This window comes from Apium graveolens, chromosome 3 (genome assembly GCF_009905375.1).
Source record: "Apium graveolens cultivar Ventura chromosome 3, ASM990537v1, whole genome shotgun sequence".
In the NCBI taxonomy this organism is placed as follows: Eukaryota; Viridiplantae; Streptophyta; class Magnoliopsida; order Apiales; family Apiaceae; genus Apium; species Apium graveolens.
The window spans coordinates 297261027-297277976 of NC_133649.1; the positions used below are offsets into that span (position 1 = coordinate 297261027).

At 36.0% G+C, this 16950-nt stretch overlaps 2 protein-coding genes across 9 annotated transcripts; both read left to right on the forward strand.

Annotated features, from left to right (window-relative positions):
• The first annotated feature begins 12306 nt into the window (after positions 1 to 12306).
• LOC141713711 (metal tolerance protein A2-like) lies at positions 12307 to 16483 on the forward strand. Of its 8 annotated transcripts, XR_012572025.1 has the most exons (4): positions 12324 to 12461; positions 13884 to 13960; positions 14126 to 15453; positions 16344 to 16483. XR_012572025.1 is itself a non-coding variant. In XM_074517259.1 (3 exons), the coding sequence occupies exon 3, from the start codon at positions 14126 to 14128 to the stop codon at positions 15386 to 15388; it is 1263 nt and encodes a 420-aa protein (XP_074373360.1). In that variant the 5' UTR covers positions 12325 to 12461; positions 13884 to 13991; the 3' UTR covers positions 15389 to 15561. The 8 variants fall into 8 exon arrangements, 7 of the variants coding, with proteins under 7 accessions (XP_074373359.1, XP_074373360.1, XP_074373357.1 ...); XM_074517259.1 differs by lacking the exon at positions 16344 to 16483 and having other exon boundaries at positions 12325 to 12461; positions 13884 to 13991; positions 14126 to 15561; XM_074517256.1 differs by lacking the exon at positions 16344 to 16483 and having other exon boundaries at positions 12325 to 12461; positions 14126 to 15561.
• LOC141715251 (uncharacterized) lies at positions 16064 to 16846 on the forward strand. The gene has a single exon (XM_074518725.1). The coding sequence runs from the start codon at positions 16064 to 16066 to the stop codon at positions 16844 to 16846; it is 783 nt and encodes a 260-aa protein (XP_074374826.1).
• Positions 16847 to 16950: the final 104 nt, after the last annotated feature.

Genomic DNA, 16950 nt, shown 5'->3' on the forward strand with positions numbered 1-16950 from the left:
GGGTTTACTATGGGATATGGCTTGATTTCAACAAGGAATGTCATAATTGATGAAGTTGCATTAGTTGATGGTCTCAAGCACAACTTACTGAGCATCAGTCAACTATGTGATAGAGGGAATACAATTTCCTTCAATTCAGAAGCCTGTGTTGTCACCAGTAAGAAAGACAACAAAGTGGTTCTAACTGGAGTTAGAAAAGGAAATGTGTACTTAGCTGACTTCAACTCTACAGATGCAGAATCTATTACTTGTCTCTTCAGCAAAGCAAGTTCAGCTGAAAGTTGGCTATGGCACAAGAAGCTATCCCATTTGAATTTCAAGACAATGAATGATCTAGTCAAAAAGGACTTAGTTAGAGAAATTCCTCTTGTTGAATTCTCAAGGGATGGTTTGTGTGATGCTTGTCAGAAAGGCAAACAAAGGAAAGCATCATTCAAAAAGAAGCTTGAAACAACAATTGATGAACCATTACAGCTGCTACATATGGATTTGTTTGGACCAGTCAATGTATTGTCAATTGCAAGAAAAAGATATTGCTTGGTGATTGTAGATGATTTCTCAAAGTTTTCATGGGTCTATTTTCTTGGATCAAAGGATGAAGCAAGTGAAATCATTATCAATCACATCAGGCAAGTCAATAATCATCCTGACTTGAAGGTTAGGAATATCAGGAGTGACAATGGAACTGAGTTCAAGAATTTGACAATGAGGCTGTTCTGTGAAGAAAATGGAATCATGCATGAGTTCTCAGCTCCAAGAACACCTCAGCAAAATGGGGTAGTTGAAAGAAAGAACAGATCTTTAATTGAGGCTGCTAGAACAATGCTTGAAGAATCAAAGTTACCAACATATTTCTGGGCTGAAGCTGTTAATTGTGCCTGCTACACTCAGAATATTTCTTTGATCAATCAAGCTAAAGGCATGACTCCTTATCAGTTGTTCAAGAGAAGAAAACCAACTCTAAACTTTCTTCATGTCTTTGGATGTAAATGCTTTATACTGAGAAATCAATCTGACCATAAAGGGAAGTTTGATGCAAAGGCTGATGAAGGGATATTTGTTGGTTACTCAGCTGGAAAATCTTATAGGGTCTACAATCTAAGAACCAACATTGTTATGGAATCTGTGCATGTTGTGTTTGATGATAAAAAGATTGATGGACTAACAGATGAGAGACATCATGAAAGACTCAAATTTGATAATATTGAGATATATTGTGATGATAGTGAAGAGGAGATTGATGGAGATGACACTTCAAAAGGGATTCAAGATATGCCCTTGGATAATGCACAGAATTCTGCATCCGTTGAAAGAGGCAATGCAGTATCCGTTGAAAGACATAGTGCATCATCCGTTGAAGTACATAATGAAGCATCCGTTGATCATAGTTCATCAACGGATAATCGATTTACATCATCAGTTGATAGAACTCCAAGTTTCCTGCAAAGGACCAACAACTCAGGGGGAGTTTCAACTGATCAACACTCTGTCTCACATCACGACAATACTGAGGCCACCTCATCTAGAGCACATCTTCCACCTCAAAGAAAATGGACCAAGAATCATCCCTTTGAACTGATCATTGGTGATGCATCATCTAAAGTGCAAACAAGAAAAGCTACTCAAAATGAATGTCTGTATAGTAGTTTTCTATCTCAGGAGGAACCTAAGAAAGTGGAAGAAGCTTTAATGGATCCAGATTGGATATTAGCTATGCAGGAAGAGCTGAACCAATTTGAGAGAAACAAAGTTTGGAAGCTGGTACCCAAGCCAAAGAACAAGAGTTCCATTGACACAAAATGGGTATTCAGAAACAAGATGGATGAAAATGGCATTGTCATAAGGAATAAAGCCAGATTGGTTGCTAAAGGCTATTCTCAACAAGAGGGAATAGATTTTGATGAAACATTTGCTCCAGTTGCAAGACTTGAAGCCATCAGAATCTTTCTAGCCTATGCAGCTAATGCCAATTTCAAAGTCTATCAGATGGATGTCAAGAGTGCATTTCTAAATGGGGAATTGGAGGAAGAAGTTTATGTAAGCCAACCTCCAGGTTTTGAAGATCAAAATTTTCCAGACCATGTGTATTATCTGTTGAAAGCACTCTATGGACTAAAGCAAGCACCTAGAGCCTGGTATGAGACTTTGTCAAAGTTCCTTCTAGATAATCATTTCACAAGAGGTACTGTTGACAAAACTCTCTTCTTTAGAAATGTTAATGGCTCTAAGATACTTGTACAAATTTATGTAGATGATATTATATTTGGATCTACAGATGATAAGCTTTGTAAAAAGTTTGCTAAATTAATGCAAAGTAAATATGAAATGAGCATGATGGGAGAGCTAACTTACTTTCTTGGGTTACAAGTAAAACAAGTTAGTAGTGGAATTTTCATTAGTCAAACTAAATATATTTATGATCTTTTAAAGAAGTTTGACTTAATGGATTGTTCACCTGCAAAACTCCCATGGCCACTGCCACTAAGCTTGAATTAAACAAGGCTGAAAAGTCTGTGGATATTACAAGTTATAGAGTCATGGTTGGCTCACCTTTATATTTAACTGCTAGTAGACCTGATATAATGTTTTCTACATGTCTATGTGCTAGATTTCAAGCTGACCCTAAAGAATCTCACTTAGTGGCCATTAAAAGAATTTTCAGATATCTCAAGGGGACTCCAAATCTAGGAATTTGGTACCCTAGAGAGTCTGGTTTTGATCTAATTGGCTACTCAGATGCAGATTATGCAGGTTGCAAAATAGACAGGAAAAGCACAACAGGCACCTGTCAATTTCTAGGGAACAAGCTTCTATCATGGTTCAGCAAGAAGCAGAATTCTGTTTCCACATCAACAGTTGAAGCTGAGTACATTGCAGCTGGTAGTTGCTGTGCATAAATACTATGGATGAGGAACCAGTTATTTGACTATGGTATGACTGTTGACAAAATTCCAATATTTTGTGACAACACAAGTGCCATTGCCATTACTGAAAATCCAGTGCAACACTCAAGAACCAAGCACATTGATATTAAGTACCACTTCATTAGGGAACATGTGATGAAAGGTACAGTGGAACTTCATTTTGTTCCAAGTGAACAACAAATTGCAGACATATTTACCAAGCCACTTGATGAATCAACATTCACAAGATTGGTAAGTGAGCTAGGTATGCTTAATTACTCTTAAAATTCATGTCCTTATTGCAATTTGAATTGAAGCCTGAAATGTATTAGCTGCAAGAACAAATTTGATTTTTAACACAGATTATTTCATCAACGGATATTCCCTATCCGTTGAAAGTCAAAATTGTTCTGTCAACGGATGTTCATTATCCGTTGAAAGTCATATACATTTCTGGAATTTTTATCCGTCAACGGATAAAACTGAAGTGCTCTTCAACGGATGACAGTTTACCTTATCCGTTGAAATATCACATCAGTCGATTCAGGTGTTTCACAGCCATTGATTCTATTGTCTTAACCGTTGATACTCATACATACAGCTGTATGTATTTGTTTTAAAGGTAGTTTTTAGAATACTTACAGTTTATTCTTAAACGGCTGAAATTCACTTACATATATTTATTGTTTAATCTCTTATTTATGCTTTTTAATTTGAGAAAGTATATAAGCCCTTCTGATTTTTCATTTTTTTTTACTTTACGCTTTCTTGAAATTTCAAAGCTTTTACCATTTTCTCTCTGCAAAACCTTCAAGTTATTCTCTGCAAATTCTACTCACAACAATGGCACCAGTAGTAAAGATTATGTCTCAATCCGGATTCATCTATGAGAAGAACAATTTCATAGCTTTGGTAGAAAAGAATGAAGCCCACTCCGATTATCACAAAATGATGGACTTCATCAAAAACTGTAAACTTAGCTATGCAATGCTGGAAGCCCCAACGATTTACTGTGAAGTAGTTGAGGAGATTTGGACAACTGCTGAGTTCAACTCAATAGATATGACTATCTCCTTCACTCTCAAAGGTGAAAATCACTGTGTTAACTGTGATGATTTACTAGCATGTTTTAAATTACCTGAGAACAATGCCATGACACCACACACTGATAATGATGTATCCAGCATGTTAGATTCCATAGGTTATTCTCTTAACTCTGCTAGTTTAGGGAGTAATAAAAGAAAAGGCCTTAGGAAAGAATGGAGTTTTCTTGGGGATGCCTTTATCAAGGTTTTCTCTGGGAAAATTAGCAATTTTGATGTCATAACTTCATCTCTTGTTAATATGCTCTATATGCTTGTTTCTGATAGGTATTTTAATTTTAGCAACTATGTTATGCTAGAATTGGGTACTAGATTAGGTAACAAAGCTAATAGATCTAATAACATCTATTATGCTAGATTCTTTATGTTATTGGCTAACCATGTTGCTGAAGGTTTGGTCATAACCAATGAGAATAATAAACTCAAGTGCTGGGTACAAGAGAAAAGAGTTCTTGCAGATTTATTGAGAATGGATCTCAACAACAGTGTGCCATTGGTATATTTACCAATCATGAATGCACCTCAGGTAAGTGAGGTAATTGCTTCTACAACTCCTACTTCTTCCAACCCCTCTATTTCTTTATCTTCTAGTGTGGCCATGGAATCTGTGACAATGCCCCAACAGATTCCTACCAAGGTCACCAAAACTAAACTTTCAAAATCAAAGACAAAGAAAACTACCTCTGTTGTTTCTCAAAAGACAACAGTTGTAACATCTACCATTAACCTTGAAGGGAGTGAACAGGGTGTGAGTGGTGAGGGGAGGGGTGAACTTCAAAGAAACCCCCAGGATAAGGAAGGAGAGTTAAGTGCTTCCCAAGCTAGCCAAGCCACAGTTTCTCAAAAAGCTGTGGTGGTTGAAAGGGTTACTAGCATATCCCTAGCTGCATCCTCCCAAAAGGATGTAACTATTGAAAATAGTTCCCAACCAGGAACACAGAACAAACGAGGGAGGGACACTAAAGCCAAACACTCACCAACAAAAGCCTTTATTAGAAGAAAGAGAGCAAGAACCCAATCTTCTACACAGGGTGCACACACTGCACAGATTCATCCATCTGTATCTATGCCTTCTCAAACTCAGTTTGATGTGGCTCCAACAAATGTGGAGTCACAGCCCCATTCTCTCACAATTAACACACATCAATCACCACACACTTCTTCACCATCTCTAGATGTGGATATGTTATTTCCATTAATTCCTGATTCTCCCTCTTTACAACTCAGGGAGGAGCCCCACTCAAATACAGGTGATCATCATCTTTTAGATGATTTGTTGGATCACCCGCAAATTCTTTCAGATGTAATTGAAGGATCTGTGTCACCAAAACTCATATCAATCTACACAGATTCAACAGTTATATCACTTTCAATTTCTATTTCTTTTCCTTCTTCAACGGATATCACTCATCCGTTGACAAGTGGTTGTTCTTCAACGGATAAGCTTAACAGCAGTTATCCGTTGATACCATCAGTTTCACCTTCAACGGCTATTCCTCATCCGTTGATAGTCTCTACACACACAACTGAAACAATTTCAAGTGTAGAAGACTTGATTACTGTAAAATCACTTCTAGGACTGAGGGAAGGGAGTGACAATTTGAGTGAGAGGCTGGGTTGCTCCCAGGCAAAAGAAGAGATTGAGAGCTCAAACATGCATGCTATTTTTTCCAGCATGGCAAAAGTAAGTGAGAGGAGTACCACCTTAGTAGGTGAAGGTGAGGGAGTGAGTTGTGTGAGCCAGGGGGAGCCCCTGATGCAAGAATATAGAGAAAATGAGAGAAAGGCAGGTACAGCAGAAATAAGGATGGATCCAGCCATTGCTAGTGAGTCAATGATTGTGAATGATGCTGAAAAGGAAAGACAATTTCAGCAACATTACAAAGCTGTTATTGATAACATTTCCTTGGATGCTGATACTTTTACTCATCCTGTTTCAGCCTATCAATTATTGGCTGCACAGGGCAATGTGGAGGCAGAAAAGACACTACATCTAGTACATACAACAACATCTCTTCAAAGGGACAAAGCTGCTATTAACAAGATGCCTTCAACAGCTGGTGAGTCATTTGAAGAATTTGGAGTAAATTCTGATGATGATGACTTTGTTTCTTCTGATGGAAGCATGAACTTGGGGGGAGATGAAGGCCCTAGTTCTATTCCAAATCTACCTGAATGGGCCTTCACAAAGGAGTCTACAACAGGGCAATTCAATGTCTCCTTAGTCAAACAAATCAGTACTATCAAACAGGCCATTCAGAAAACTTCTCATGCTAGTACAAAGGCTATCCTTACAGCTCACTTGGACTCACTGCATCTCATGAAGTTGCAGCAAGTAAGACAGAATCTGAGTGTGGATGAACTCAGAAAGGATATTGCTGACTTGAAATCCTACAATTCTGAAAAATTGGATTCAGTCATGCCCTATGGTACAATGCAGGACATTTTGTTGAGATTGAAAAAGGAATCACATACTGAAAAGAGGCTAGCCAAATTGGAAGACAGAGTTCAAGTTATTGAAGATTCTGTGGCCACCATTCTTCACAACCAACAATCTCAAATAAATCTACTTATGCAGCTGGCAAAAGCACAGGGCTTGACCCCTCTCCTTGATGATAACAAAAAGGGGGAGAGTAAAAGGGAAGGGGAAGGAGAGCCATCTACAAAAATCCAAATATCTAAAGTGCTAGTTCCCGCCATCACTACTTCTCCAATCATTCAAATCAAAGGAAAGCCTGATGGAATTGATTTAATCCAGCTAGCAGCAGCTGAAATTCAAGTGAAAGAGCAAAAGAGGAGAATTGATGAAAGGATGCAACAGCTGTTTGGCTCTACACAAGATAAATCAATATATGTGAAACATAGCACAAAGGTTGAACCAATCAATATGGAGCACAAGCCAGAAAGGAGAAATAAGGTTGGAGAGACTTCTTTCAAGAATCTAAAACTTATGGTTCTCAAGCCCAACACTAGATCCAGCAAGGACTCCACAAAGAACCCTCTAGACTTTGCTCAGATGAAATAAGTGGACTTTCCTCTTCCAAAGCCTGATGAAGATAAAGTTTTGGGTACTAGCATCATAAAACTCAAGGAGACCATGGATGAGGCAGTAAGAAGAAACATGGCTATTATCTTTAGAGAGGGAAAGAGCATATGTGTGATGCAAGGACATCCCAAATTCTCAATAGCCAAGAGGGAAGAAACCAAAAGGTTAAAGAAAGAAGCTGAAAAACTCAAGGCTGACAAAAGAGCACAAGCAAAGCTTGAACAAAAGCTAAAGTCAAGTCTAGTTGAAAATGAGAAAGGAATTGAAGTCAGGGGTGAAGACAAGATTGCAAACTTAGATGAGGTTTTTGGGAGTATATTTGGTGAAAGTATGGAGGAAAAAGAGGAATGGCAGAAGGGAAACAGAAGAAAGGCCAAGGCACATAGAAGAAGTGAAGGCAACACTGAAGAAACTAAATCTCTACCTTCCATACCTGAACCCTTTGTTGCTGATCCCACTATAAACATCCATGGTGAACCAATCATCCCAAAAGAGGAACCTATTGATTGGGACACCATCAATTTGCCTACCTTTTTAACCACTCTTCCACTACCAAAGAAACAGAAAAGAAAATCCAAATCTACACCTCCCCTAAACTCTAAGAAATTCACTCAAAAACATAAACCTAACCCTAAGCCACCCATTTCTAAAGATGATTATGTTCACATCTGTGACATAAAAGAAATTTCAGACATTGAACTCTATCTGGATGAGCTGGAGGATGTAAGGGGAATTGCTGCTTACAGACAGCTACCAGAGAGATTGGTGTTCAGATACAAAGGAGCTGGGGAAAGAACATGGCCTCTCTACAGGATTCTAAATGAAGGCTACTCTACCTTGATCAGAGTCTTTTCAGCCATACAAAAGGATTCTGGCTTTACCAGGACTGCCAAGACTGAAATTCTCAACAAGATTGCCAACATAAGGAAAACTTGGAGGGAGCCCAATGCCTTGCCCAGAACCTTACTCATTCAAGAAAGGGGAACTACAATTCACAAATCACCTCATTGGTTGATGAAATTCAGAGATGATAAAGGAGTCAGAAGATTTTTCAGACTTGAAGACCAACTCAAGATTGCCAGCAATGAAACTCTCAAAGAAATGCAATCTAAGTTGGATATCAGTGATGAAGATGAAGCTGAATTCTTCAGACAACTCCAACTCCAAATTGAGGAAAATGACAAAGGGTTAGGAAAGAAAACAAGGGATCAAAGAAGAAAAAGATAATTTGCTCAGGCTAGAGGAGCATCCTTGGAAATACTGTAAATCTTCAATTACCTTCTAGTACATACACTTTTGCAGCACTTTTGAATTTCTACTTAGTTTCAGTTCATATAATTGTTAAGTGTTTTGTTATCATCAAGTTAACCTTGAATTTATGTCTACAATTCTTATAGACATAAATAGGGGGAGATTGTTAGGAATATATGTGCATTAGTTTGATGATATGTTTAACAAAATACTTAAGTAGAAATCTAGTGTTTGTAGCCTCAACGGATAAGACCATTTTGGCTATCCGTTGATGGTGTAGCTTTACTTAGAAATAAGTCTAGTGTTGTAGCACATTTCAGTCTCTGAATTTGAGATATAAATTCTTAAATGTTGAGGAAAATTATAAGTCATGTTGACTACTAGAGGATATGCAGATAGGAAGGCCAATTGTAAGTATTTCATGCCTTGTAATTTTGTATAAATGAAATGGTGTCAACGGATAACTTAAAGACCTTCAACGGATGAGAAACAAAGCTTCAACGGATGTCTCTAAAGCTTCAACGGATAACATCCTTCAACGGATGAGTGCATCAACGGATAGAGCTTCAACTGCTAACACATCAACGGATAAAGCCATCAACGGATGAAGGCTTCAACGGATGTTCTGTTAAATAGCAGTTCACAAGTGGTAGTTGTACCTACAAACAGAGGCACATGGGTTGACAGAGACAACTGAGATGTGGTAGCCTATTTCAGGAACATCAGAAAAAGCAGCCGTTCTACTCTAGTATAAAGAGGCAATAGTCAACAATGCACTGGAGTAAAATGGAGAAGAAACAAGTGGAGAACTTATTTTATTATTGTACTTTTTATCTTTGTCTTCACTTGTACACTTGGTGTTATATAAACCAAGTAGCAGCTAGTAATTAGAAGAGAATTTTTCCAGAGCTGTTTAGAAAAATCTTGAGAGAAAAATTATTTAGTTTGTACTAGGACGCAGCTGTGATCAACTTCTTGAATCACAGATTTTCTGAAATACCATCTCTGGTGGAACAACAATCCACCAGAAAAGTTTTTAAGGTCTGTTGTGTTCTTTACATTAGTGTTTGAATATATATCTGTCAGTATTAGCTTAAAGCAATTCATACACTTGTTTATCTTAAACACATAGCCTTTGAAACTGCTCAAAACTTGAAAAAGTTTTGAGATTTACATTCAACCCCCTTCTGTAAATCTCATTGTTAGTTCACTAGGAATAACAACCGTTAGCTGAGGAGATAGTCAAAGTTTGTGTTGGTATATTAGGAGAAGTCATGATCTACTACAAAGATGACACCTTCATTTTGCTGAATAGAGAAGTTATTGAGACATTTTCAACTGCAGAATTAGAGAGAGTAATAAGTTTGATGAATGCAAGGGATTCATTTACAAGAATGAGGAAGACTGAGTTGGCTGAGAGATTGAGAGAGAGAGAGAGACATAAGGCAGGCAAGGGAAATGGATGAAAGAGAGGAAAATGAAAGAAAATATGCTCAGGAGATTTAGATGTTTGAGCAAAGGTCTAATGAACTAAAAGACGAGGGGGTTGAGCAGAGTATCTGAAAATGGACGCTTTATGAATATTAGGACTCATAAATTTGCGAGATACAGGATTCATTTGCGTGACAGTTACTCATTAGTTGAATGGCTCAGACTGGTGGAAGCTCTAATGGGAACTGAGATTATTGAAGAAATTGAAGTTTTAGTCAAACTCAAGGATCTAAGTAGAAGGGAAACTGGTTATGAGAAATTTAGATAAGTCATGTAATTCAATATTGATTGTAACTACATGATGTATAAAGTTGTACTTTGTAAATCTGCCAGTCTAATTGTATTTGATTTTACCTTGGGGTTAGTCTTGTTATCAGACATGAATTTGTGACAAGTAATCTTCTCACAAATTGAGAGAGATTGTTGTGCAAGACATGCCTGAATATAATAAGACTAAGTCATATTGATAGAACTAAGGATTAGTTGTATGATAATCTAATTTTTTATTCTACAATTGTATTTCTTGAGTCTGTAAAAATGTGTAGTAGATTAGACTGAAGGATTTTTCTGTGAACAGTCTTCAAACTAAGTAATAAACTCTAGAACAAGATCAAATCTTGATCATGTCTCATAGAGAAATATAGAAGATTAGATTTGAATAAAGTTGTTATAAGAAAAATGTTCTAAGCCGAATATCGACAAGTCACGGATCAAGGGATATCAAGAAGTATGTCGAGAAGTCCAAAATGGTTTGTCGAGAAGTCACATGAGATATCGATAAGTTAATTTGCATGTAGAGGTCTCAGATATCGACAAGTCAAAAAGTCTATATAGAGAACTGGAAATATCGACAAGTTATTTTCTCATGTAGAGATCTGGAGATATTGACAAATCAAAATCTTCATGTAGATAACTTAAGATGTCATCAAGTCAAAAGTCTATGTAGAGAACTGAAGATGTCGACAAACTATTCTACATATTGAGAACTGAAGACCTCGACAAGTCATTAACACATGTAAAGAACTCAAGATATCGATAAGTCATTTTACATATCAATATGTCACATCCCTACAAAACAAAAGAGACCTCGACACATATCCCATAATTCAGAATGCAGACAAGTGGAAGATTCAAAATTATCAGTCAATAAACAATTCTATCACTGAATTAAAAAGTTTACAAAAGCAGTTTGAAGAATATAAGATCAATGGCCAATAATCACTGGACAAATGATGGTTACATACCTACAAGATTCTGCACAGATTTGCTAACACCGGAAATTGAAATAGACAAGATAACTTTAGAAACCGTGTTTGTATATTTTAGTGTAAATTTTGTAAATCCGTGTTGTTGGTCTATAAAGCATGCACGGGTTCTTAGTTTAGAAGTTATCAAACACATCTAGAAAATATCTTGTATTCTCTCTGAAGATTTGTAGTTGAGTTCTTATTATGAAGAACACATATTTGTAGCAAAACAAATTTGATTAATACAATCAAGTGAGTTTTTGATAATTTGTTTGTGTGCTTACAGTTAAACAACTTATCTCTATAAATTCATATCTGTTTTGTTCAATTATAAGCCAAACACTTTATAACTTAATTAAAATCTAAAAAAACACATTCACCCTCATCTATGTTATATTTCATTGCACTCAATATCTAACACTACATAAAATATAATAAAAAAATTCGATCTAATAAAAATAACATCATGTAGTGTGTATTATTATTTTTTAAATTATTTATTTCTAAATTAAGAAAATTATGATTAAAAAATATTATTAAAATATACAATAATTATTGTTTACATTATATATATATTCGTCATGTTTATTTCTTATTAATATTTCTCATAATTACACTAGCTAAAACGGCTTGTCTTATTATATTAACTTTGGTATATCTAGTTGTCCATGTACATCCTACTGTCCATGTACGTCTTACATGTTAATAACTATGGTGAGGTTTTAAAAAATAAGATTTGACAAATGCAAAATATATTTTCATCGGTTAAATATTCTACATTCTTTTTGTAAATTTAAAAATGCAAAAAATAATTTAATTAGAATAAAAACAATATGTGTGCATAACAAGATTGTATGAACATATATATTATAGTCAATTTAAAGATTATTACTTTTTAATTATATAATTAAATAAAATACATAAATTTATAAAAGAACGTTGAATGTAGTAAATTTGAGTAAAATAAGTTAAAATGTTGATCTTCAGTAATATATAATTTTCAAGTTAGTTACAAAATATTCTTGAATCAATATATAATGAACCCAATATATATAATCATGTACTTGAGTTAATCATGATCCAAGATTATAACAAATATATAAATTTGCAAAAAAATGTTAGTAATGGTCAAACTGCAATTAAAAATGTATCGATATATTTTTACAAATTTAAAATATTAAATTAAATTTACCATATAGATACGTATTCAAATTTTATTAATCCAAAAACCGGAAATAAATCCCTAGAGGGTAAAGGATTCGATTCTGATCCTCCTTCCGATTATCGGATATCCCCTTTTATAAAAAAAGAACTCGCAACAAACAATTCTTTGTTTTATAAACACACCTATACTATACTAACACCTATACACACAAGTAATTCACTCCATCCCTCTCGCTCCAGCTCCTTATCCTCCGAGGTAACAAATATCTAAATTTCATACTTATATATGTATGTATATCTCTATGTAATTATGCATGCTTTTTTAGGTTGATTATGATTATATGATTATGTATGTGATGATTATGCGGATTTGATTGGTTGATTTATGAATGAGGCTGGAGAATTTAGTTATCAAAAATCGAATAGTTTTACGTTTTATGAACGAGGCTGGAGAATTTAGTTATCGAAAATCGAATAGTTTTACGTTTTATGAATGAGGCTGGAGAATTTAGTTATCGAAAATCGAATAGTTTTACGTTTTATGAACGAGGCTGGAGAATTTAGTTATCGAAAATCGAATAGTTTTACGTTTTATGAATGAGGCTGGAGAATTTAGTTATCGAAAATCGAATAGTTTTACGTTTTATGAATGAGGCTGGAGAATTTAGTTATCGAAAATGGAATAGTTTTACGTTTTATGAATGAGGCTGGAGAATTTAGTTATCGAAAATCGAATAGTTTTACGTTTTATGAATGAGGCTGGAGAATTTAGTTATCGAAAATGGAATAGTTTTACGTTTTATGAATGAGGCTGGAGAATTTAGTTATCGAAAATCGAATAGTTTTACGTTTTATGAATGAGGCTGGAGAATTTAGTTATCGAAAATCGAATAGTTTTACGTTTTATGAACGAGGCTGGAGAATTTAGTTATCGAAAATCGAATAGTTTTACGTTTTATGAATGAGGCTGGAGAATTTAGTTATCGAAAATCGAATAGTTTTACGTTTTATGAATGAGGCTGGAGAATTTAGTTATCGAAAATGGAATAGTTTTACGTTTTATGAATGAGGCTGGAGAATTTAGTTATCGAAAATGGAATAGTTTTACGTTTTATGAATGAGGCTGGAGAATTTAGTTATCGAAAATCGAATAGTTTTACGTTTTATGAATGAGGCTGGAGAATTTAGTTATCGAAAATCGAATAGTTTTACGTTGAGCATTGATGTGCTGGTCTAAGTTTATAGTGTGTAAATCCTGTGGGAATAGAATTTGTCAATAATTAAACTTCTATTGCTGGGAATATACGATACTTATCAGCTGTAATCAGATGTAATCTATATGTTTTACTCTTTAAATTTAGTGTTATGCAGGTTCAGTTGTCTGATTATTACTCTTGCTGCGATTTACGTACATGATAATTCTTGTCCATTAAGTTTAAACAAAGCGAAACACATTAGTAGAACCTTCTATGAAAACAAATGTGCTGGGCCAAGTATTAATAAATCGAATACTTCCAAAGTCCTGTGATTATGATATCTTTGAATCATATGTATGCACTTCAGGTTTATCCATCCAATTATTGTCATAATGAGATGCCCTAGTGGTCCTCCCCTGGATAGTTAGCATTCATGTTAATTTGTAGTTCACAAGTTTATGTATGACTTTTTTCTTAAATAGCAGGAGAAACCGAAACCAAAGGGAAAATCAACGCTTCGATTTAAGACAGCAGCTCGTAAGGGTGTTGTGTGCATTAGGTCTTTTCAGCTTACACAAAAAACTCTTAATGTATATATTCAGCTTTAAACTAATAAACTATTCTCCGTAGAATAGTTTATTAGGTTGTGGATAGTTTATATATTCAGCTTTAAGTTCTAATTCATGGATGTCACACTTAACACATTTTTATTGTAAACATTCAGATGGATATGCAACATTCTGAACAAGAACACATCGTGGAGGTATGTGGAGATATTCAAGTTCAAGAGAGGACATCAGGTGTGAATAAAATTTGTGATGGAGCACCATGTGGATTTTCTGATTCTAAATCCAGTCCCAAAGAAGCGAAGGAACGTAGCGATTCGATGCGAAAGCTTTTGATTGCTGTTGCTCTCTGCATCATATTTATGACCGTAGAAGTTGTTGGAGGTATTAAGGCCAACAGTTTAGCTATTTTGACAGATGCGGCTCATTTGTTGTCAGATGTTGCTGCTTTTGCAATTTCATTGTTCTCACTGTGGGCATCGGGATGGGAAGCTACACCTCGTCAGTCTTATGGTTTTTTCAGGATTGAGATTCTTGGAGCATTGGTCTCAATTCAAATGATATGGCTTCTTGCTGGGATCCTTGTCTATGAAGCTATTTCAAGATTCTTTTATGAAACAGGTGAAGTTCAGGGCTTCCTTATGTTTCTTGTTTCTGCTTTCGGTCTAGTGGTTAATATTATCATGGCTGTTCTGTTGGGGCACGATCATGGCCACAGTCATGGCCACGATCATGGCCACGGTCATGGCCACAGTCATGACCACGATCGTGATCATGGTCATGCGCACGAGCACAACCATGGGAACTCTGATGATATGCACACCCATGGAGTGACAATCACAACAGAAGTGGTGAACAAAGCTGGGCATTCCAAACATGACAAGCATCATCACCATGCTCATGGAACAGATCATACCGTACCTCTGCTTCGCCCTTCCTCTGAATCTGAAGGTGAACACAAGCAAAAGAAGCAACGCAACATCAATGTTCAGGGTGCATATCTTCATGTATTAGGGGATTCAATTCAGAGCATTGGGGTGATGATTGGTGGAGCAATTATATGGTATAAACCTGAATGGAAGATTATTGATTTGATATGCACACTCATTTTTTCTGTGATTGTGCTGGGAACTACTATCAACATGTTGGGCAACATATGGGAGGTTCTGATGGAGAACACACCCCGAGAAATCGACGCAACAAGGCTTGAGAAAGGACTTTGTGAGATGGACGAGGTAGTTGCGATACATGAGTTGCATATATGGGCAATTACAGTAGGCAAAGTGCTACTAGCTTGTCATGTAAAGGTGAAGCCTGAAGCTGATGCTGACATGGTACTGGACAAGGTTGTGGATTATATCAAAAAAGAGTATAATATCAGCCATGTAACTATACAAATCGAGAGAGAGCTGCAAACTTGATGCTGTAACTAGGCTATGGCTCAGGTTCTTGTATTCAGAGAAAAAGGCCTGTTACGTCGCTTGGGGTATGATTTTCATGTTTTATAAGTGTGATGTAATAACTTGGGCAAGATGATTTACATTATGTGTACTCTTTTGTTTTCATAGTGTTTTTATGCATTCCTGCTTATGAAGTTCTTTCGCCAGTAAATGTTTAAATTTAGGTTCAGATTTGGAATCCTCTATGCATGTGTACCGCTTTACGGGTTTCTTGATGGAATGTTAAACAATATCCATTACGGATTTTGCTTACCATTCTCTTGATATAGTTGAAGTTAACGCATTTTTAACATTTCCCGTCTAATCAAGTGGATGCTTTTCTTTTCTTGTTCGATAAAATTTTATAAATTAAGGCTCGATTAGTGATGACAAACGTTCTTTTCCTCATAAATCTAAGCCGGAGAAGATTTATCATCTGTTTGCTCTTAAATAGGCTTCTTCACACGCTGTGCCTGGTAGCACCATCTCAGCCTATGAAATTGATACAATTTGCTCTTAAGTATACAAAAACACACAAAGTACCCATGTTAAACATGATGCTGTAATATTTTTGGCTAATGAATATGAATAATTCGATCTTTATTGTTACATATTCTGAAGAAAAGATAAAATATTCCTTTTACTTCTTATTCCTCAATGTTGCCTCCAAAATCAATAGAAATTACCAGAACTGGGATTTATAATTTGTCTTTTAGACACTGTGATCCTCGTCTTGAGCAACTTGTAGTTGAGGGTAAATCTATATGGAAAAATCCTACAGATTACCTGCCCGGTAGAATGGCACAGCTTATGGAACTTTTATGGCTTTATGTCGCTAGGCTTTGTTTTGTTGGGTATATATTAGTTCACTCAATATGCGAAATTCTGGAAAGAGGTTCTTCCATTGCAGAATTGTGTGACATTAGTTATTATGCAGGCATGTTTGAGATGACCTTGTGGTATTCTGATTATGCCAAATTCAATGAAATTGGAGTGCGACCAAATGGGATTACGGCATGGGCTGTTACCTTTGGCACTGTTAAACACCCCATCTCACGTTTAATCATCATAATGATTTCTATCCGCTATGGTGGTATAAGATCTACCCTAGGTGGTCCGACTAAGAAAGTAATGATACGTGGAGTTACCTTCTTTGTTGCATCTGAAGTTCTCGAACTGGTAGAAAGGTTGGTGCTATCAGTGATCTTTCTGGAAAGGCAAGACTATTCTTTGTTCTTCCTGTATCACTCTTGGATGCATTCTTTGTTATTGGGATATTTACCTCCCTCCAACTTCAAATATCAGGCAAGAAGAATGATGGTAAAACTGGATATGTACAGAAAGTTCACTAATGCTTTGGCTGTAGCTGTCCTCGTGTCCATCGGATGGAAATGTTATCATCCGTATTTTAAGTCAACCGACATGTACAATGAGCATTAAAGGAATTCATGGAGGAATGCTTGGATCATCTCCGCATTCTGGGAATTTGTATCCTTTTCTCTCTTGTGTGTCATCTTTGCTCTCTGGGCTCCATTTCAGACTTC